The sequence below is a fragment of the Bos indicus x Bos taurus genome, chromosome 2, assembly GCF_003369695.1.
Source record: "Bos indicus x Bos taurus breed Angus x Brahman F1 hybrid chromosome 2, Bos_hybrid_MaternalHap_v2.0, whole genome shotgun sequence".
Lineage (NCBI taxonomy): Eukaryota > Metazoa > Chordata > Mammalia > Artiodactyla > Bovidae > Bos > Bos indicus x Bos taurus.
In genome coordinates, this window is record NC_040077.1 from 41042565 (window position 1) to 41067424 (window position 24860).

At 37.6% G+C, this 24860-nt stretch overlaps 1 protein-coding gene across 3 annotated transcripts in view; it reads right to left on the reverse strand.

The window, feature by feature from the left end:
- Positions 1 to 854: 854 nt before the first annotated feature.
- KCNJ3 (potassium voltage-gated channel subfamily J member 3) overlaps positions 855 to 24860 on the reverse strand; it is a 198220-nt gene continuing 174214 nt past the window's right edge. The window contains exon 3 of one of the 3 annotated variants that reach the window (XM_027560348.1): positions 855 to 4148. In XM_027560348.1, the coding sequence (XP_027416149.1) occupies positions 3562 to 4148 (587 nt within the window). In that variant the 3' untranslated portion in view covers positions 855 to 3561. The remainder of the gene's footprint in view (positions 4149 to 24860) is intronic. The other 2 variants (XM_027560359.1, XM_027560381.1) reach the window with 2 other exon arrangements.

Sequence of the window (24860 nt, forward strand, 5' to 3'; positions counted from 1 at the left end):
TAAACTGCTTGCCAGACAATGCAATTAGCTTGATGCTAATTTAAATATGTACAACATAACTCAAGCACAAATTCTGAAGTAGAGCTCACGGATGTGCTGTGTTGTCAAGCTGAACTCTGTTCAAGGTATGAAATAGTAGAAACCTTCATTCAAATGGAATGTAAACCACTTTCCCCATAATCTCACTTTTCCTCCAAAAGAAATCACACTTTATGGTTGCATCCTATTTCTACAAAGTGTCTCTTGAGTACTGACACAACTAAATACTTTCCAAAGTATTTAATCCCATATATGGATGAATTTAAAACAGCATAAGAATTTTTTCAAAAATAATTAATGATAAAATATTCTAATTTTTAATTCAATATATATTTACAAAAAGTATCCACATATTCCTGAGAAGGATATTTAAATTGAAGATAGGCATTATCAAAAGAATTGTATTTTCATTTACATTTTAATAAATAGAATGAAATATTTTACCATGAAAGAACTATCCATGAAAATACCATTAAAAGGGACTAGTTTCTATTAAAGTTGAATTATTCAGTTCAATGAATACTATATTTTGCTTTACAATAGTTGCCATATTGGTGGGCTGAAAATTATCTTGACTTAAGTTAACTTTTACTCCCTTTGATTTGAGCTCTTACAAATTCCTGAAAGGGAAACATCAGAGATTTACCTTTTATTCAGTCAATAAAATGCGTAACTTTTCACTGCTAGGAAGACCTGTCATGTACAGATTAAACAAATGTTACAGGAAATAACTTTGTTAAGAAGTCCTCCAGGAAGAAATATATGAAACTGAGATGACTTTGCTTGGAATGCCAGTGTCAAAAAAATCAGCAAAATGAGAAGAAAAAGCAATTCTTTATTTTTATCCAAATATATCAGACTTCATAATATAGTCTCAACAAAAATGTAGAGTCACCATATATCATCCAAACCAAGACATTATAAGAGTGAAAGGGAGTACTATTAATAATTACACAGGTACAACAAGTAAAAACTGGAACTCTCCTGGGTAAACCGGGACCAATGATCAACTTAGTAACAGGAGTTAAACTGCAATTACATGCAGAAATCATACCTTTCCCATATGTATGTGGGAAAGATAAAGGAATAGCAGTCACTAAGAAAAATTAATTTGGCAACAATGGTTCTCTCTCATCATTCAGGTCTCTGTTTAAATATCACCCTCTCCCCCTTCCAAAATAATCAATTATTTCACCCAATCATTTTCCACTGTGTTAGTCTGCTTTCCTTCCATTAACTGATATTTTGACTCTGAAATACTGTTATTTTTATCTCCCCTCCCCCCTCTCCAACTGATATGTGGTGTTTGAATGAGCAATGACCACCTCTGACTTAGTCATATCCAAATCTATAGGAGCTAAAAATGCCTAGAACTTAAAAGACATGCAGAATTTCATTGAATGAATGATTGAATGTATTTGGAGAGTTTATTTTTGGTCCCATTTTCCCCTTGGCACCAAAACCAAACTCAAATTGACTCTCCAAATTAAATTATGGCTTTTTAGTTTTAAGTGGTTGGACTAAATGATCTGTGCAGTGTCTTCCACTGATAACAAATATATTGTGCCCCTTGGGCCCCTTCTCGCTCTGCTACTATTTCATTTCCTGTATCCAGCAAATAAGAAATTTGGGGGTAAAGGGTTAGGTCAACCAGGTCTACTCACAGTGGATGGATGCCCAAAGTTGATCATTTTGCCAGTAACAATTCCCTGGTATATGTTTGCACCTGCAGAATTTGATTGATACAGAGGTAGCCAGAAGGTATTAATATTATTGTAGTCAATGACAGAATTGTTGATGTAATAATTTTCCAATATGAAAATCATCAAAGGATTGCTAAAAAGGGGGGAAATGGTGGGAGCCCAAACCAGCTATTAAGGATTTACATATTTATAAGGAGAAATAGATTAATTCTGGACAGACTTTAAGTACAACACCCAAAGAAGTTTTATAGGAAAGTCCATGATATTCCAATAAGGAGCACTTATAAATTTTCATTAAAATCTCTACATTCCAAATCTTTACTTCACTTGTGTTCTTTTGAGGAATAGTTTTAATTCCCATTAATGAGTCATAAATATCAGACCTTTGGGTTAAAAAAATAGTACTGCTACACTTATTTGGGTAGGCCAGAGATCCAAGACACCAATAAATTGATTGTTTACTGAAACAAAACAAAGCAAAAAACTCACATGGGTAAAATATCTCCAAGTTATCTGATTTAAAATTCTCTCAGGTATGTATAAAACATTCTGTCTGAATTGAGTGACAGGTATGGGATAAAATAGGTTGCCCAGGTGAGGAAAAAATCTGTCCTGTTATAACAAATGCCACAAACAAGAAAATGGCATAAAATGAGAGACACAATTAGACATACATAATTTATGCATAAATATCTATCATCTATTTCATTGTGTTGTTTTGTCTACTCAAGGATTAATTATTGGTTTTTAAAATGAAAAAAGTTCGAGAAAAAGAGTGAAAAATATTACCAATTCACTCAGCTTGAAACAGGGACCATTCATTATGCAATTTCACACAGATTCCAATATATTCAATATTACTTGGCCACTGACTATTACAATGACTCAGCATTTGTTCAGAGCTCATATTTAAATTAGATCATATACCAAAGAGATTTCCAGACTTTAGTCCAGGAAAGGACCAACTCTCAAAATAAGCAATGTTTATTTTTTTCCCCAGTACTGGCAACTTTTAAAAATCATTAGAAATTGTCAGTGTATTAGTATCCTTCAAAATTTACATGTCAAATATATAATGGTTACATTTTTGCAGGGCCATAAGTAGCACATACTTGTGAGACTCCCTCATATAAAGTACAATTGAAAACCTTCCAGGTCCTTAAACAGCAGAAAACATTAAATCAGATTTTAAAATGACAAATAATTTAAGGCTAAAATATTTGGTATTAATAATTAATGCCAGAAGCTTTCCTAGCCTAATAAAGTAAACATGCACAAGAACTACAACTTTGAACAAAACATCACAATTTTATCAGATATATGTCTGTGTGTGTGTGTGTGTGTATATATATATGTACATATATACGTGTGTGTATATATAAAACTATGTGTACACACACATATATATATAGTTTTATCACCCTGAAAGCTATCAACTCATGTTTGGCTTAATACATATGTTAGAAATATTGTGGATAGTACCACCCCTTTAAATATATATATACATTTTCCATAATATACAATATAAATATACCATATATAAATCATGCCATAAAACTAAATGCAAAATTTGCACATTATTGCATGCTTGATGTGATAATACATGCCCATTATTAAGAACTTCCTTCTGATGTCCTCCCTTTACAACATTTTCTTTCTGCGCAGTAGCAATACTTGAAAAGGTAGGGTTCTCAAATATGCATATATGACTGGGAGAAAAAAATGTACCTTTCAAACTCCTTAGAGAGGATTACCTTATCAGCCAAATATTGGACTATTACTAAATCAAACAATAAATAATGCCTGAAGGGGTGTTTTGTTATGTGAATCTATCAGAGTTCATTTTTCTTAATTTTGCTGGAAGATTCCCTTCCATCCTGGTTGCTCCTCCTGCCATCTTTTGAAGCTTTGGTGGCAAATCAGCCACTGATTGGCTCATGGGATCAGACAACATTTTGGTGGTTTTAGATACCAGTTTTTCTTCTGAGTTGCCAGGAACTGAACTTATTCGTTGAAGTTTCATGGGCAAATCGCCCAAGCTGTAGGCTTTTTCAGAAGTTGTAGAACTCATTCTCAAGAGTTTTTTGGGAAAGTCTTCTCTTCCAGTAATTTTTTGCAGCTTAGATGGAAGTTTGGTACTAATGTCATCAAGTCCATCTAAGCATTCCACAGAGTTATGTCTTTCTTTGCTGTTAGTTATGGCTGGTGCTATTAAAGGAGATGACATAAGGAGCATTTCCTCCTGTTCTTTCACACTGTAAGGTGGGGTGGGGACTTCAAATGTTGCATGGAACTGGGAGTAATCAACTTTAAAGAATCCTTCTTCTAAGGAAATTACAGGGAAAAAACGATGACCCCAGAGAACTTCATCTTCGGTGTATGATGTTCGAGCTTGACAAGTCATCCCTGAAAGCAAAAAGAAAGTCTTTGATAAATTAGGCATAGTAGAAGCACACGTTCAGGCATTTTTCACAAAGGAATTCATTTTGCTTTCTTATTTAAGCTCTGGACTGTTTATCTGAGTAGACTGAACATAGAATATGTTCAAAGTTGTGGTGTTAATAACTTTGATACATATACTTTCTTCCCATAAAAAATGAAGGGTACATTTAGTGTTTACATTTGAAGGATAGTACGCCAAAGCATTACTAATTGTTTATTATCATAAACCAAAAGTAAAAATGGCACAGAACAGTGTCATAACGTATGTCTCTTCTGTAAGGAGGTAAGTGGAAAAAAAAATCACATAGTCATTTTCCATCATTGAAGAAGCAATATGATATATGAAACAAACAAACCTGACTTTGAATCCAAACTTTATGTCTGTGGAAACTTAAGGATATTTAGCTGAGTACAGCTTCCTTTTCTGAAGAGTAAAGCATAAAAAGCAATACCTATTTCCCAGGAATGCTATGAGTACGAAATAAAATCACTCATGTTGTTGTTTAGTCGCTAAGTTGTGTCCAACTCTTTGTGACCCCACAGACTGCAGCATGCCAGGCTTCCTTGCCCTTCTCTATCTCCTGAGTTTTGCTTAAACTCATGTCCATTGAGTTGGTAATGCCATCTAACCATTTCATCCTCTGTCACTGCCCTTTCCTCCTGCCTTCAATCTTTCCCAGCATCAGTGCCTTTTCCAGTAATTTGGCTGTTCCCATCAGGTGGCCAAAATATTGGACCTTCAGCTTCAGCATCAATCAGTCCTTCCAATGAATATTCAGAGTTGATTTCCTCTAGGATTGACTGGTTTGATCTCCTCGCAGTCCAAGAGACTCTCAAGAGTCTTCTCGAGCACACTTTGAAAGCATTAATTCTTCAGTGCTCAGATTTTTTTATGGTCCAAATCTCACATCTGTACATGACTACTGGAAAAACCATAGCTTTGATTATACGGAACTTTGTTGGCAAAGTGAGGTCTCTGCTTTTTAATATGCTGTCTAGGTTTATCATAGCTTTCCTTCCATGGAGCAAGCATCTTTTAATTTCATGGCTGCAGTCACCATCCACTGTGATTTTGGAACCCAAGAAAATAAAATCTGTCACTGTTTCTACTTTTCCCCACCCATTTGCCATGAAGTGATGCAACCGGATGCCATGATCTTAATATTGTGAATGTTGAATTTAAGTCAGCTTTCACTCACATTTTTTCACCAGGTGAGCCCCAAAGTACTCATGCTGCTGCTGCTAAGTCGCTTCAGTCGTGTCCGACTCTGTGCGACCCCATAGACGGCGGCCCACCAGGCTCCCCCGTCCCTGGGATTCTCCAGGCAAGAACACTGGAGTGGGTTGCCATTTCCTTCTCCAATGCATGAAAGGGAAAAGTGAAAGTGAAGTCACTGAAATGTAAAACATATCTTATAATGTCTAAAAATGGTTGCCTTTTATAAATGAGAGCATGATAAGCATCACAAGTATTTGTTAAATGAATAAAAGTTGAAAACATTTCTGTTGCACAATGTAAAGTTACTGTAGTGATTCCCATCTTCTGGACCTTTAAGGCCAGAATGAACTTTTGCTCAAGTTTTAGAAACCTATAAAATCAGTACTCTAGGCCACTGTGATGTTACAAGTTCTATTCTTGGTATAAAAGCTTTGGAAACTCGATGCTGCATATAAGATGTGAAATGTTGCTATTTGTATATTAATATTATGTTGCTTGGATATCATTTACCTTATGCTACTCTGATTTACTCAGCTCTGTTCTCATAAATCATATGTTAAGACTGAGTTACTGTTAATTCAGTCAACTTCAATATTCCTTTGTGAAGATTGGAAATATATGAATAAATTAAAGCCATAGATTTCAGTTTTATATTTATCAAAAGGTACAATTTTCTGTATCATTTGCAAAAGTCATTACTGTCCTCTAGCTTTACTATCAGACTTCTATTAAAGGCTATTAAAGTGTAAAATAAAAGATGAATTTTAAAAATGCATCTCTTCAGTAGTTAAGTATAATTTAAACAAGTAATGACAGTTTTTCTTCTTTCATTTCTATTCTTTCTTTGCCACTTTATAAATAATTTCTATTGTGTTTAAGCCTGGAATAGTTTGGATAAAGAGATATTCCTTTTTCCCCCTGACTAGTAATCACACATCTAATACTAAGAATGAAGATAAAAGGCATAATTCAAAAATCATATTGAAGAGAAATTAAATCCTTCACTGAAATCCTTCCAAAATCTTATCTTATAATTATTATCAGTTCTATATGACCAGGAAATCAGTTGTTATGACAAATATATTGGTTTTCTCCAGAAAGCTTTTAAAGAAACTTATGTAGAAAATAAATGCCCATCTCAGGCACTATGTGAGGTGCTCTCTCTCCATATTATCTCTAATCATCAATATTATCTTGCTAAGAAAATCTTCTTATGTCCATTTTAAAGATAAGGAATGTAGTTCTCAGACAGATTAAATTTCTTGCCCTCCTAGTACATAGATCTAGGCAGCTGAAAAGAAAAGATGTCAGTATTATTCTAACTGATGTTTTTGTTGTTGTTTTTACTTTGCCATGATGTCTCTGTTATTTTAGTTAGGAACCTGATTCTAAACAACTTATCAATCTCACCATTATGGTGTATATCTAATAGTGATCCAATATTAGTTTTCATAATCTTTATCATATCAAGAATAGCCCCCAGAAATATTTATTTATTTAAGCTGTGCTGGGTCTTTGTTAATATGCAGGTATTCCTCTAGTTGCCATGAGTGGGGGCCCCTCTGTAGCTGTGGTGCATGAGTTTCTCATTGCGGTGGCTTCTCTTGTTGTGGAGGGCATGCTGTCTTCAGCGGCTGTGGTGTGTGGGCTCAGCGGCTGTGGTTCTCAGGCTCTTGAGCACAGGTTCAATAGTTGAGGTGCACAGGCTTAGTTGTTCCATGGCATGTGGGATCCTCTAAGACCAGGGATAGAACCCGTGTCTCCTGCACTGGTGGGTGGATTCTTAACCACTGAACCACCAGGGAAGCACTCCCACCTCCAGAAATATGTACAGTGAAAATAACAAAATAGTTTAAAAATGATTTGTACATTTTATAGACATACACACAGTAAGTAGTATTCTGTATTTTCAAACATTTCTAGCCTCTGACTAAATATTTCATGACAAAAAATTATAGATCATCACTTATTTAAAATGATAAAATATGTATTTCCTGATATATCTACTTGGTTTAATTTCAAGATGTTTAAATATTGAACAAACGACTTAGAAAAACAAATACTGATGTTCTTATCCATTAGTATCAATATAGGAATATTAAAGTGAGTTGCTGCTGCTGCTAAGTCCCTTCGGTCATGTCTGACTCTGTGCGACCCCATAGACGGCAGCCCACCAGGCTCCTCTGTCCCTGGGATTCTCCAGGCAAGAACACTGGAGTGGGTTGCCATTTCCTTCTCCAATGCATGAAAGTGAAAAGTGAAAGTGAAGTCGCTCAGTCATGTCCGACTCTTCGCAACCCCATGGACTGCAGCCTACCTGGCTCCTCCGTCCATGGGATTTTCCAGGCAATAGTACTGGAGTGAGTGAGTAAATACCTTTTATTTGTTTAGTTTAAAAGTACCCTTTAATTTCTCTTTAAGAGCAATCATTCTCATGAATTCTTTATGAAAAGTTTCCAGTTTGGGGTATTAATTTAAATTAAAGAAAAATTATTATAAATATATACTTATTAAGTGACAGTACTTCCCTTACAACCTCATTTTAATTTTAAAAACACACCACTGAAAATTGATAGTGGATGGGATTATCTGACAAGAGGGCAGCTATAACTAACTCGGTATTTATTTTTGTAACATAGACCTGTGTGCTTGTCCTTTGATCACTATAAATGCATGTATATATTAACAGCTGAAGTAAATTCATATCATGAACTTTGTTTGATTATTTCTAACAACAGAGTACATACTGAAACAAAATTTGATTCCTATCATCATCTAAGCCCATATTTAGTGACCCTTTTTTAACATTAGGAAAGGTCTATGAAATTAAAAAAATCAAAATTCTGTCTCCATTACTTATTATAATATACAGCATTGCTGATCCTCAATGCCTACCCTGAGTTGTTTATTATGAAGTTATCAGAAATCAGAGAGAGAAACTTAAATGGAAAGAAAAAAATAGGGAAATAAAATCTTGTAAAGATTTCACTTTGAGGAAACAGGACTGATAAGGGTGATGTGACATCTACAATGGAAACAGGTATTTCAATTTCAGATATTTGTTTGCATAAAAATACCTGTAAGCTTTGTTACTAAAATGCCGGTGGTTAATTCTGACTGAAAAAAAAAACGGTGGTAATTTTATTCTACTACATGAAGTTGACTTTACTTCCTTCCATAGGGAACTAATACTTGTGAGGCAACATCTTTATATAATTGAAAAATATATAAATTTGGCTTCCTAATACACTACTAAACAGCTTGTAGAAATCACTCAAAGCTCTCTGAGCTTCAGTTTACTCTTCTACGTATAAGGATAACAGTATCCTCTGAGCTATTGAGAGTTTGAGATAAGTGAAGTGTCTAAAACAGTGCTTGGTATTAGACATTGCTCTATCATAACTATTTATTTTAAATCATTCTGTGGGTAATCCTTTGTTTTTATGTTTTTCCTAGACATTAGTGATAAATCATTATTATAACTGGACAATTTTGACATATTAGTAATTTGTCCCATATTAGTAATATAGAACGGAGAAGGCAATGGCACCCCACTCCAGTACTCTTGCCTGGAAAATCCCATGGACAGAGGAGCCTGGTAGGCTGCAGTCCAGGGGGTCATGAAGAGTCAGACATGACTGAGCGAATTCACTTTCACTTTTCAGTTTCATGTACTGGAGAAGGAAATGGCAACCCACTCCAGTGTTCTTGCCTGGAGAATCCCAGGGACAGGGGAGCCTGGTGGGCTGCCGTCTATGGGGTCGCACAGAGTCGGACATGACTGAAGTGACTTAGCAGCAGCAGTAATATAGGAAATTTACTTAAAAATTGCTAGGCATCACACCGCAATTTTCTTTTGAAATGGTGAATTAAATATCTGAAATATTTAAAATGCAGAAAAAGATATATTACTCATCTTCCCAATTTTTAGGGTTTCTCAACATTTTCCACCTAATTATCTAGAATAGCAGAGGAGACTAAGAGTGAAAACTTGCAGTATACTAAAAAGGCCTTGACAAGGTAACTGACTACAATCCACTATAAACTTTGGTAATGAAGGACATTTGCCAGCACTTTAACCTTTGTCTGTTCTTCTTCTGTTCCTTGGCGGGTCATGGTGGAAAGGTCTGACAGAATGTTGTCCACTAGAGAATGGAATGGCAAACCACTTCAGTATTCTTGCCTTGAGAACCCATGAACAGTATGAAAAGGCAAAAAGATAGGTTACTAAAAGAGGAACTCCCCAGGTCAGTAGGTGCCCAATATGCTACTGGAGATCAGTGGAGAAATAACTCCAGAAAGAATGAAGGGATGGAGCCAAAGCAAAATCAATACCCCGTTGTGGATGTGACTGGTGATAGAATCAAGGTCCAATGCTGTAAAGAGCAATATTGCATAGGAACCTGGAATGTCAGGTCCATGAATCAAGGCAAATTGGAAGTGGTCAAAACAGGAGATGGCAAGAATGAACGTTGACATTCTAGGAATCAGCGAACTAAAATGGACTGGAATGGGTGAATTTAACTCAGATGACCATTATATCTACTACTGTGGACAGGAATCCCTTAGAAGAAATGGAGTAGCCATCATGGTTAACAAAAGAGTCTGAAATGCAGTACTTGGATGCAATCTCAAAAACGACAGAATGATCTCTGTTCGTTTCCAAGGCAAACCATTCAATATCACAGTAATCCAAGCCTATGCCCCAACCAGTAACGCTGAAGAAGCTGAAGTTGAACAATTCTATGAAGACCTACAAGACCTTTTAGAACTAACACCCAAAAAAGATGTCCTTTTCATTATAGGGGACTGGAATGCAAAAGTAGGAAGTCAAGAAACACCTGGAGTAACAGGCAAATTTGGCCTTGAAATACGGAATGAAGCAGGGCAAAGACTAATAGAGTTTTGCCAAGAGAACACAGTGGTCATAGCAAACACCCTCTTCCAACAACACAAGAGAAGACTCTACACATGGACATCACCAGATGGTCAACACCAAAATCAGATTGATTATATTCTTTGCAGCCAAAGATTGGAGAAGCTCTATACAGTCAGCAAAAACAAGACTGGGAGCTGACTGAGGCTCAGATCATGAACTCCTTATTGCCAAATCCAGACTTAAATTGAAGAAAGTAGGGAAAACTACTAGACCATTCAGGTATGACCTAAATAAAATCCCTTATGATTATACAGTGGAAGTGAGAAATAGATTTAAGGGACTAGATCTGATAGATAGAGTGCCTGATGAACTATGGATGGAGGTTCATAACATTGTACAGGAGACAGGGATCAAGACCATCTCCATGGAAAAGAAATGCAAAAAAGCAAAACAGCTGTCTGGGGAGGCCTTACAAATAGCTGTGAAAAGAAGAGAAGCAAAAAACAAAGGAGAAAATGAAAGATATAAGCATCTGAATGCAGAGTTCCAAAGAATAGCAAGAAGAGATAAGAAAGCCTTCTTCAGCGATCAATGCAAAGAAATAGAGGAAAACAACAGAATGGGAAAGACTAGAGATCTCTTCAAGAAAATTAGAGATACCAAGGGAACATTTCATGCAAAGATGAGCTCTATAAAGGACAGAAATGGTATGGACCTAACAGAAGCAGAAGATATTAAGAAGAGGTGGCAAGAATACAAAGAAGACCTATACAAAAAAGACCTTCACAACCAAGATAATCATGATGGTGTGATCACTCACCTAGAGCCAGACATCCTGGAATGTGAAGTCAAGTGGGCCTTAGAAAGCATCACTATGGGTTTTCAAACTAAGATGGCGGAGGAGTAGGACAGGGAGAACACTTTCTCCCCCACAAATTCATCAAAAGAACATTTAAACACCAAGTAAATTCCACAAAACAACTTCTGAATGCTGGCAGAGGACATCAGGCACCCAGAAAAGCAACCCAAGTCTTCGAAAGGAGGTAGGAAAAAATATAAAAGACAAAAAAAAAGGAACAAAAGAGGGAGGGGACAGAGTTCCGTCTCGGGAAGGGAGTCTTAAAAAGAGAGAAGTTTCCAAACACCAGGAAACCTTCTCACTGCCTAATCTGTGCCGAGCCTTGGAAGCACAGAGGGCAATATAACAGGGAGGAAAAATAAATAAACAATTAAAACCCACACATTGCAAGCCCTATGGTAACTCCCCCAGTGGAGAAGCAGTGCAGATGCCTGCAATCGCCATTAGCAAGCAGGGGCTGGGCAGGGAGGCGCGGCGCGGGCTGCATCACAAGAATCTGGCCTGAATACCCCTAGCGCTATCTGAGGGAAATAATTTGTGCTAGCAAACCAGACTGTGGAATATCTACCATGCGAAAAGCCAGCCCTAACCTATGACACCGCCAGGCCCGCGCACGGAACAAAGGACTGAACAGAGAAAGCCAGCGGCAGACCATCCCCCTCCGGTGATAGGCAGCCAGAGCCGGAAGGGGACAATCGCAGCCCCAGAGAGACATTATCTATAAAACTGTAAGCAGGCTTCTTTGCTAACTAAAACTTCTTGGGGGTCTGGACAGTCAACATCTGCCTGAGAAGGTGTGCCAGTGCACACCTAGATAACTGAGCGGCGGGGAGGCGATAAGTCGCAGCAATCGCGTGCGCCAAACACCTCATCACCTAAACTGCTCGGATCTGGGAAGGGCACAAAACACAGGCCCAACCGAGAGTATGCGCCTCTGAGGACTACCTGAGTGCCTGAACCTGAGCGGCTTGGACCTGGGAAGTACAGGCAGCCCAGGGCCGGCCGCGGATGGTTCCCGGCAGAGCAACCTAGAGCCTGAGCAGTGTGGGAAGAGAGGCTACACGCGCCGTGAACGGGGGACAGACCCAGTGTGGCTGAGGTACTGCGAGCACACGCCAGTGTTATTTGTTTGCAGCATCCCTCCCTACCTCCCCTCAGCGTGACTGAACAAGTGAGCCTAAAAAAAACAAAAAAAGTGTCCTCCACCATCCCCTTTGTGTCAGGGCGGAAACCAGACACTGAAGAGACCAGCAAACAGAAGAAGCTATAACAGAGGGAAATGCCTTGGAAGCTACAGGCAATAGATTAAAACCCTGTGGTTACTAGCAACTACATAAGAAGGGCCTATAGATCTTGAGAAATATAAGTCAGACCAAGGAACTAGCCAAAAATGAACTGAACCCACAATACTCACAACAAAACCAGAGAAAGTCCTAGATATATTTTTACTATTTGTACGATCATTCTCTTTTTTTTTTTTAATTATTTTTTTTAATTAAAAAAAATTTTAAGTCTTCTATTATTCCTTTAATTTCCACTTTTATAACCGATAACTTTGCAAAAAAAAAAAAGAAGACCCTATTTTTTTTTAAAGCAAACTTCATATATATATATTTTTTTATAATTTTTTTGACCTTTTTTTTTTCTTTTTTTTCCTTCTTTTCTTTAACATTGTATTTTTGAAATTCCAAACTCTACTCCAGATTTTTAATTTTAGCTTTTTGGTATTTATTATCAATTTTGTACCTATAGTTTTTTTTTTTTTTTTTATAATTTCTGTGACCCTTTTTTCTTTTTTCTTTTTCTTTTTCTCTGTTTCTTTCTCTTCTTCTTTTAAATAACATTGTATATCTGAAATTCCAAACTCTACTCTAGATTTTTAATTTATGCTTTTTGGTATTTGTTATCAATTTTGTACCGGTATTTTTTTTTTATAATTTACGCGACTTTGTTTGTTCTTGTTTTTTTTTTTTTCTCTCTTTCTTTTTCTTCTTCTTTTTTTAACATTGTATTTTTGAAATTCCAAACTCTACTCTAGATTTTTAACTTTTGCTTTTTGGTATTAGTTACCAATTTTGTACCTATATTTTCTTTATAATTTTCGCGGCCTTGTTTGTTTTTGTTTGTTCGTTTTTTCTCTCTTTCTTTTCCTTCTTCTTTTCTTTAACATTGTATTTTTAAAATTCCAAACTCTACTCTAGATTTTTAATTTTTGCTTTTATGTATTTGTTACCAATTTTGTACCTTTAAGAACCCAATTTTCAGTACCCATTTTTCACTAGGGAGCGAGATTACTGGCTTAACTGCTCTCTCTCCCTTTGGACTCTCCTTTTTCTCCACCAGGTCACCTGTGTCTCCTCCCTAACCCCTCTCTACTCTACCCAACTCTGTGAATTTCTGTGTGTTCCAGACGGTGGAGAACACTTAGGGAACTGATTACTGGCTGGATCTGTCTCCCTCCTTTTCATTCCCCCCATTTATCCTCCTGGCCACCTCTGCCACCTTCCTCCTTCTTCTCTTCTCTGTATAACTCTGTGAACAACTCTGAGCGGTCCAGTTGTGGAGTGCACATAATGAAGAGATTACTGAATAGCCCACTCTCTCCTCTATTGATTCCACCTCATCTCATTCGGGTCACCTCTAATTCCCTCCTCACTCTTCTCCATATAACGCTGTAAACCTCTCTGGGTGAAACAAGTTTCAGGGCAAGACATACCAAGCAAATTCTCCAGCAGCAAGGAACACAGCCCTGAGCTCCAAGATACAGGCAGCCCAAAGTCACCCCAAAACCATAGACATCCCATAACTCATTACTGGACATTTCATTGCACTCCAGAGAGAAGAAATACAGCTCCACCCACCAGAACACCGACACAAGCTTCCCTAACCAAGAAACCTTGATAAGCCACCTGTACAAACCCACACAGAGCGAGGAAACGCCACAATAAAGAGAACTCCACAAACTGCCAGAATACAGAAAGGACACTCCAAACTCAGCAATTTAAACAAGATGAAGAGACAGAGGAATACCCAGCGGATAAAGGAACAGGATAAATGCCCACCAAACCAAACAAAAGAGGAAGAGATAGGGAATCTACCTGATAAAGAATTCCAAATAATGACAGTGAAATTGATCCAAAATCTTGAAAACAAAATGGAATCACAGATAAATAGCTTGGAGACAAAGATTGAGAAGATGCAAGAAAGGTTTAACAAGGACCTAGAAGAAATAAAAGAGAGTCAATATACAATGAATAATGCAATAAATGAAATTAAAAACACTCTGGAGGCAACAAATAGTAGAATAACAGAGGCAGAAGATAGGATTAGTGAATTAAAGATAGAATGGTAGAAATAAATGAATCAGAGAGGATAAAAGAAAAACGAATTAAAAGAAATGAGGACAATCTCAGAGACCTCCAGGACAATATTAAATGCTACAACATTCGAATCATAGGGGTCCCAGAAGAAGAAGACAAAAAGAAAGACCATGAGAAAATACTTGAAGAGATAATAGTTGAAAACTTCCCTAAAATGGGGAAGGAAATAATCACCCAAGTCCAAGAAACCCAGAGAGTCCCAAACAGGATAAACCCAAGGCGAAACACCCCAAGACACATATTAATCAAATTAACAAAGATCAAACACAAAGAACAAATATTAAAAGCAGCAAGGGAAAAACAACAAATAACACACAAGGGAATTCCCATAAGGATAACAGCTGATCTTTCAATAGAAACTCTTCAAGCCAGGAGGGAATGGCAAGACATACTTAAAGTGATGAAAGAAAATAGCCTACAGCCCAGATTATTGCACCCAGCAAGGATCTCATTCAAATACGAAGGAGAAAGCATCACTGTGAACAAAGCTAGTGGAGGTGATGGAATTCCATTTGAGCTATTCCAAATCCTGAAAGATGATTCTGTGAAAATGCTGCACTCAATATGCCAGCAAATTTGGATAACTCAGCAGTGGCCACAGGACTGGAAAAGGTCAGTTTTCATTCCAATCCCAAAGAAAGGCAATGCCAAAGAATGCTCAAACTACCGCACAATTGCACTCATCTCACACGCTAGTAAAGTAATGCTCAAAATTCTCCAAGCCAGGTTTCAGCAATATGTGAACCGTGAACTTCCTGATGTTCAAGCTGGTTTTAGAAAAGGCAGAAGAACCAGATATCAAATTGCCAACATCCACTGGATCGTTCAAAAAGCAAGAGAGTTCCAGAAAAACATCTATTTCTGCTTTATTGACTATGCCAAAGCCTTTGACTGTGTGGATCACAATAAATTGTGGAAAATTCTGAAAGAGAGGGGAATACCAGACCACCTGACCTGCTGCTTGAGAAACCTATAGCAGGTCAGGAAGCAACGGTTAGAACTGGACATGGAACAACAGACTGGTTCCTATAGGAAAAGGAGGACGTCAAGGCTGTATATTGTCACCCTGCTTATTTAACTTCTATGCAGGGTACATCATGAGAAACACTGGGCTGGAAGAAGCACAAGCTGGAATCAAGATTGCCGGGAGAAATATCAGTAACCTCAGATATGCAGATACCACCACCCTTATGGCAGAAAGTGAAGAGGAACTAAAAAGCCTCTTGATCAAAGTGAAAGAGGAGAGTGAGAAAGTTGACTTAAAGCTCAACATTCAGAAAACAAAGATCATGCATCCAGTCCCATCACTTCATGGGAAATAGATGGGGAAACAGTGTCACACTTCTTTATTTTGGGGGCTCCAAATTCACTGCAGATGGTGATTGCAGCCATGAAATTGAAAGATGCTTACCCCTTTGAAAGAAAGTTATGACCAACCTAGATTGCATATTCAAAAGCAGAGACATTACTTTGCCAACCAAGGCCCATCTAGTCAAGACCATGGTTTTTCCAGTGGTCATGTATGGATGTGAGAGTTGGACAGTGAAGAAAGCTGAGCACCAAAGAATTGATGCTTTTGAACTGTGGTGTTGGAGAAGACTCTTGAGAGTCCCTTGGACTGCAAGGAGTTCCAACCAGTCCATTCTAAAAGAGATTGGACCTGGGTATTCTTTGGAAGGAATGCTGCTAAAGCTGAAACTCCAGTACTTTGGCCACCTCATGCGAAGAGTTGACTCATTGGAAAAGACTCTGATGCTGGGAGGGATTGGGGGCAGGAGGAGAAGGGGATGACAGAGGATGAGATGGCTGGATGGCATCACTGACTCAATGGACATGAGTTTGGGTAAACTCTGGGAGTTGGTGATGGACAGGGAGGCCTGGCGTGCTGCGATTCATGGTGTAACAAAGAGTCGGACACGACTGAGAGACTGAACTAACTAACACAAATATCAGAAATTTCCAATTCAACAACATCATTTTTTAAAAATCTGGTTTCACCTCAGAATATTAATGTACAATCAACATCTGGATAATGACATTATAAACTGAATAACAGGAAAATGTCTATGATGGTCAGTCTGCAGTTTAGACAATGTGCTAAGACATAATTGATAAACTACTTCTTTTTACAATTATCCCAAATAAGTAACATCCAAAACGATGTTGAAAAAAAAAATAGAATACAGAATCCAAGAGATGATTTAATGTAAACATAACTATGTTTTCTAAGAACATTATATATCATAGTATTCTTCCTTCTTGAAGGCTTTAACTTATGATATTCCTGTTCCCAGCCAAATTATTTAAAAATAATCCATGCTTGGAATCGTAATTACAAATGTCATTTGAATCAAAATAAATGCAGGTGAAAAGATACTATCTGATTGCGCCTCTTAACTTGCAATGCAACTGTTTGCATGTTTTAACCAGATTCCAGACTTGAACAAATGTGATGAAAATCAACACGAGCTCATCTCTGTGGAAACTGGCAAAGCAACAGATGCTGCTTTAACTGGAAATAGCTGGGACTTTTGAATCCTGAGATGAAAAACATTTTGTGAAAAAATGACTTATCTGTTCATTGATTCATGGACAAAGAAACTATATATTATTTTAAAATTTATTCCAAAGTCAGTGTTTTAACTTAAAATGATAGAGGCAATGTAGTCTAATGTTTTTATTTTTGACTTTTCTTTTTCCTGATTCTGCCTTTATATCACTAAGTTCATTTCCTTAACTAAATTGAATGTTCATTCAGATAAGAAGTATGAAAGCTTTTAAAGTAAAAATGGTAAAGTGAGTTGTTACCTGATAAGTCTTTAATTAAACTATCAGAATATTTCTAAGTTAGCTGTCCTCTGTCGCTTCTTCTGGACAGAGGTGATGCATACGTCACCTACATGCAGTGAGTATGTGATAGTTAAATACAGTATTACCACAGTCTAAGGTGAGTGGGTGCTGTGATGCAAAATTATCAAATAATCAATAACTTCTGCACAGTGGAAGCTTAACCTAAACCTTATTCAATATAGAAGTTATTGAGAGAGAAAGAGGGGTGGAGGGTTAGAAATTCTTCAGTAATGGTGGTTGTGACTGTGTTTTATCATGTGTGAAATAAAAAGAAAGACAAAAGCAGAACTCCTTTAAATAAGCCATGACATAATAATAATAATAAATAACATTGCTATAAGGCTTACTGTGTGTCAAATATCATTCTAATCATTTTTCAGAATCTTCACAACTCCTTAAAGAAAGTATGTGAACCTCAGCTCTACCACTAATTAACGTATGATCTTAAAAAAATCTACTAAATCTCTTAAACTTCAATTTCATCATATGTAAAATTAAAGACACTTGCTCCTTGGAAGAAAAGCTCTGACCAACCTAGACAGTGTAATAAAACCAGAGACATTACCTTGTTGACAAAGGTCCATCTAGTCAAAACTATGGTTTTTCCAGTACTCGTGTATGGATGTGAGAGTTGGACAAAGGAAGGCTGAGTGCCAAAGAATCGATGCTTTTGAACTGTGGTATTGGAGAAGACTCTTGAGAGTCCTTTGGACTACAAGGAGATCAAACCAGTCAGTCCTAAAGGAAATCAACCCTGAATATTCATTGGAAGGACTGATGCTGAAGCTCCAACACTTTGGCCATCTAATGTGAAGAGCCAGCTCATTAGAAAAGACCATGATGCTGGGAAAGACTGAGGGCAAGAGGAGAAGGGGATGACAGAGGACGAGATGGTTGGACGGCATCACCAACTCAATGGACATGAGTTTGAGCAAGCTCTGGGAGATGATGAAGGACAGGGAAGCCTGGTGTTCTGCAGTCCATGGGGTTGCAACAACTGAGTGACTGAACAAATGACTGCACCTGAATATTCTGAGAATTAAATGAAATTAATAAATATATATAATTAAGTTATATTTATGTAACTTACATGTATAATTAAATTATATATATAATTATAATTATAAAATATATATATAGCTTGTGCAATAAAAATTTGTCACTTTCATCCACAAGACTTACAGGCTATACAACTCTACAAACTTCATTATACATTTATACACACAGCTGAAATATTTAGCCAAGTTACAACTTTTTGTTTCTTAATTCTATCCTCTTTGTCTATTTTTTCTTTAAATTGGCAGGGGTTTTTATAACTGAGTTGACTAATAGCTTAGCATGTCATGTGCTATGAAAGTGAAGTGAAAGTTGCTCAGTCATGTCCGACTCTTTGTGATCCCATGGATTATACAGTCTGTGGAATTTTCCAGGCCAGAATACTGGAGTGGGGAGCCTTTCCTTTCTCCAAAGGATCTTCCCAACCCAGGGATCCAACCCAGGTCTCCCACATTAAAGGCAGATTCTTTACCAGCTGAGCCACCAGGGAAGCCCAAGAATACTGGAGTGGGTAGCCTATCCCTTCTCCAGCTGATTTTCCCAACCCAGGAATCAAACTGGGGTCTCCTGAACTGCAGGTGGATTCTTTACCAGCTGAGCTATCAGGGAAGCCCATGTGCTATATCACAAAGTAATTTTCTAGTCTGCCCTATGCACTGCTCTGAGGATTATTGAATAAGGTCTGTAGCTGTGCCATTCCTAAAGTACTTCCAAAATTTCACCCATCACCCAAGATGTAACAACTGTAAAGCTCACTTGGCATTCTCTGCATTCTCCCTATTGTGTTGCACTGAGCTGAACTCTAAAGGATAAAGGTTCTGGGGAAGCATATGATGTTTGGGGCTTTATCTTGTTTACAAAACATAAAGACCCTGTGTACACTGCTACTCAATAAGACTAAAGTCATGGCATCAGGCTCTTCTGTGATATATGTTGCAAAGGTCCTAAGAATACATCATTGGCTTCCAGAATCTGCAGTTTTCAAAAAGATGGATGTCTTTAAAGCTCAGCATATTTTGATCAGACAGACTTTGGTAAGATGTTGCTGGCATACATTCAACCAAATATTATCCTCTATTATTTACAAGCACTTGGTCTTACAATGTGCTCACAGACATCAAATTGCTATTATTGCCTAAGTTAGGTCAAAGTCCAATAACTAAATAAATAAAAACAAGAAGAAAAAAACAATTATACTTGTTAGAGAATAAAGTGTGAATAGGACATTTAGCAATAAATGTTTAAAATGAATTACTTTAGATTTCTGAGTTCCCAGAAGAACAAAAGAAAATAAAATATGTTTTTATCCAATTCCAACAGAACAAAATGTTAGCTTCCCAGAAAGGAATATAAGTGCAGGTCCTAAGGGTCAATGGCAGATGGAATATATGATGCAGAATGCATTACCATACTGATGAAAATATAGTTAAGAGAATCAGGGTGATATTAAGTAAAAGGACATGGGTCTTGAATATAAACAAGACTGTTGCTGTTTTAACCACTCATTAGTAAGGCCTTGCGGAGAAGGCAATGGGTTTCCCATTCCAGTACTCTTGCCTGGAAAATCCCATGGATGGAGAAGCCTGGAAGCCTGCAGTCAATGGGGTCGCTGAGGGTCGGACACGACTGAGCAACTTCATTTCCACTTTTCACTCTGATGCATTGGAGAAGGAAATGGAAACCCACTCCAGTGTTCTTGCCTGGAGAATCCCAGGGACAGGAAAGTCTGGTGGGCTGCTGTCTATGGGGTCGCACAGAGTCAGACACGACTGAAGTGACTTAGAAGCAGCAGTAGCAGTAAGGCCTTGGGCATACTATTTTAATGATCTGAATTTTGATTACTAAAAAGAAAACAATAGTAATAAGGGATAATAATATATCAAGGATAATAATATTTATAAGGCTATTATGATTATAAGATATTATCTAGCTGATGAGTTTACCATATATCTGATAAAAATAAAGGTTCAATAATTGGTAGCTATTATCAAGTATTATTATTATTATTAGTGTTCCAACTAGATAAAGGATCATTTTACTTCAATTCTTTAGTGAACATTTCCTTAGAATCAATTCAAGGTAAATGAAATAATTTTCATCTTGTTTCTATTAATCTGATATATTCCAGGTTGTTTATATTTATCTAGAGTATGAGGAAAGATCTATTAATGCATACATAATAAAGTGAGTCAAGTCTAGCACAGTTAACCTGGACTGCCCTGCACAAATGTGACTAACTTCACAGCAGCAATAATTCCCCTCAAAATACAATTAAATTCTCTACTTTGTTGACAAGGCACTATCTTCAGCTCTCCACACTCACTTCATATAGAAGCACTGCAGATTTTAAAGGATATATTTTCAAATGATTATCATTCCTTTAACTAACTGGAAATGTTCAATTCTTGCATATCTTTTTCTATTTTTCCTTTACAGCATCTATTAAACATTCTTTCTTGCATATAGAATCAAAGCTAACTAAATCCATTCATGCTATTGTTTTCACCTGTTAAGATATGATTTTTAGCTTCTGAAATATCTTAATAGTATAGGTATAATGCAACCTAATTACTGTTAGGAATATACCAATGTATAGGAAAATACCCTATTAGACTGAAATCATAAAAGATACTTTTCAAAGGGAAAAATGTAATAGATTTTTAGCTTAAAAGAAAACAGAATATCTTTCAGATAATTCTGGAAGAAATAGAGGGAAACAATAGAATGGGAAACACTAGAGATTTCTTCAAGAAAATTAGAGATACCAAGAGAACATTTCATGCAAAGATGGGCACAATAAAGGACACAAATGGTATGGACCTAACAGAAGCATAATGTATTAATTAAATGTGGCAAGAATACACAGAAGAATTATACCAAAAAAGATCTTAGTGACCCAGATGACAACAATGGTATGGCCGTTCACCTAGAGCCAAACATCCTAGAATGTGAAGTCAAGTGGGTCTTAGAAACATCAGTAGTAACAAAGCTAATGGAGGTGATGGAATTCCAGTGGAACTATTTAAAATCCTACAAGATGATGCTGTGAAAGTGCTGCATTCAATAGGCCAGCAAATTTGGAAAACTCAGCAGTGGCTACAGGACTGGAAAAGGTCAGTGTTCATTCCAATCCCAAAGAAATACAATGCCAAAGAATGTTCAAACTACCACACAACTGTACACATCTCACAAGCTAGCAAAGTAATGCTCAAAATTCTCCAAGCTAGGCTTCAACAGTAGGTGAACTGTGAACTTCCAGATGTTCAAGCTGAATTTAGAAAAGGCAGAGGAACCAGAGATCAAATTGCCAACATCCGCTGGATCACAGAAAAAGAAAGAGAATTGTAGAAAAACATCTACTTCTGCTTTATTGACTATGCTAAAGCCTTTGACTCTGTGGATCATAAAGAAACTGGAAAATTCTGAAAGATATGGGAATACCAGACTACCTGACCTGCCTCTTGAGAAATCTGTATGCAGATCAAGGAGCAACAGTTAGAACTGGACACGGAATAAGGAACCGGTTCAAAATTAGGAAAGGAGTACATCAAGGCTGTATATTGTCACCCTGCTTATTTAACTTATATGCAGAGTACATCATGAGAAATACCAGGCTGGATGAAGCACAAGACAGAATGAAGACTACTGGGATTAATATCAATAAACTCAGATTTGCAGATGACACCACCCTTATGGGAGAAAGTGAAGAGGAACCAAAGAGCCTCTTGATGAAAGTGAAAGAGGAGAGTGAAAAGTTGGCTTAAAACTCTACATCCAAAAAACAAAGATCATGGCATCCAGTCCTATCAGTTCAGTTCAGTTCAGTCACTCAGTCATGTCCAGCTTTTTACGACTCCATGGACTGCAGGAAGCCAGGCCTCCCTGTCCATGGCCAACTCCCGGAATTTACGCAGACTCATGTCCATTGAGTCAGTGATGCCATCCAACAATCTCGTCCTCTGTCATCCCCTTCTTCTCCTGCCCCTAATCCCTCCCAGCAACAGGGCCTTTTCCAATGAGTCAGTTGTTCATATCACGTGGCCAAAGTATTGGAGTTTCAGCTTCAGCATCAGTCCTTCCAATGAATATTCAAGACTGATTTCCTTCAGGATGGACTGGTTGGATCTCCTTGCAGTCCCATCACTTCATGGCAAATAGATGGGGAAACAATGGAAACAGTAAGAAACTTTCTATTGGGAGGCCCCAAAATCACTGCAGATGGTGACCACAGCCTTGAAATTAAAAAAAAAACTCTTGATCCTTGGAAGAAAAGCTATCACCAACATAGACAGAATATTGTAAAGCAGAGACATTACTTGGCCAAAAAAAGTCCGTCTAGTCAAAGCTATGGTTTTTCCAGTAGTCGTGTACGGATGTGAGAGTTGGACTATAAAGAAAGCTGAGCACCGAAGAATTGATGCTTTTGAACTGTGGTGTTGGAGAAGACTCTTGAGAGTCTCTTGGACTGCAAGGAGATCCAACCAGTCTATGCTAAAGGAAATCAGTCCTTGAATATTCATTGGAAGTACTGATGCTGAAGCTGAAACTCCAGTACTTTGGCCACCTGATGAGAAGATCTGATTCACTGTAAAAGACCCTGATGCTGGGAAAGATTGAAGGCAGGAGGAAAAGGGGACAACAGAGGATGACAAATGAGGATGTTGCATGCCATCACCAACTCAATGCACATGAGTTTGAGTAAGCTCTGGGAGTTGGTGATGGAGAGGGAAGCCTGGTGTGCTGCAGTCCATGGCATCACAAAGAGTGATACATGACTAAGTGACTGAACTAAACTGAATTGAATGGTGGAATTTAATCAACAGCTTGTCCATTGTCACATGACAAAGTATGTTGCAGTCTAGATATAAACTCAAACCTCCAAATTCAGAGCTAGTCTTTTTATCCTCTATGATACTCTGCTCTGGTTTTCTTAAATGGATGACTTTCCTATTAGTTAAGTACTGTTTTCCATACACACTGCTTGGTTTATGCTATTTTGACTGCTTGAATTGTCCTCTACCATCTCTCTACCTGTCCAAATATGACGTAATTTCTCATATTTAAAGAGGAGAGTGAAAAAGTTGGCTTATAGCTCGACATTCAGAAAACTAAGATCATAGCATCCAGTCCCATCACTTCATGGCAAATAGATGGGAAAACAGTGGAAACAGTGCCTGACTATTTTGGGGGGCTTCAAAATCACTGCAGATGGTGACTGCAGCCATGAAATTAAAAGATGCTTACTCCTAAGGAAAGTTATGATCAACCTAGACAGCATATTAAAAAGCAGAGACATTACTTTGCCAACAAAGGTCCATCCAGTCAAGGTTATGGTTTTTCCAGTAGTCATGTATGGATGTGAGAGTTGGACTATAAAGAATGCTGAGTGCCGAAGAACTGATGCTTTTTAACTGTGGTGTTGCAGAAGCCTCTTGAGAGTCCCTGGACTGCAAGGAGATCCAACCAGTCCATCCTAAAGGAGATCAGTCCTGGCTGTTCATTGGAAGGTCTGATGTTGAAGCTGAAACTCCAATACTCTGGCCACCTGATGTGAAGAGCTGACTCATTTGAGAAGACCCTGATGCTGGGAAAGATTGAGGGCAGGATGAGAAGGGGATGACAGAAGATGAGATGGCTGGATGGCATCACCAAACCAATGGACATGAATTTGGGTGGGCTCCAGGAGTTGGTGTTGGACAGCAAGGCCTGGCGTGCTGCAGCTCACGTGGTCACAAAGAATCGGATACAACTGAGCAACTGAACTGAACTGAACTTGAAGTTAAGATCAGATGTCATTAATTCTATGGAGTCTTTCCTAATAGGATTTTTCTACTTTAATTTACTGTGTTTTAAATGTGTCTTATTTTCATGTTCATATGCACATATACAAAGATTCACATTGACAAGTAAGTGTATTAAATATCTCAATGACACACACACACATATATACATATACATATTGATCAATGACAATGTTTAACATTTATTAATTTGTTAAACATCTCCTTTCTGCCAGGCACTCTTCTAGGTGCTGAATTACGAGGTGTTATGGCAATGGGATGAGAGATCAACACTCTTAACCTCCATGTTTAAACCCAAGTTTTTGGGTACTTCCCTGGCAGTCCAATGGTTATGACCCTGCTCATCCATTACAGAGGGCACAGGTTTGATTCCTCGATGGGGAACAGGGATCCCATATGCCACAGAGTACAGCCAGAAAAATTTAAAACATAAATAAAAATAAAAGCACTTGTCTCTCAGGATGCAGTGGAATACTACATTTACATTTTCAATTAAAAAAAAATAATAAACCTAGTCTGAAAAATGACTAGTAGTCTACCACACAGTTCACACCCACTGTATGAACAAAAAACACATTCTGGGGTGAGGACAGACTTGTGCACACATTCAGCTATGTAAGGGCACAACCAAT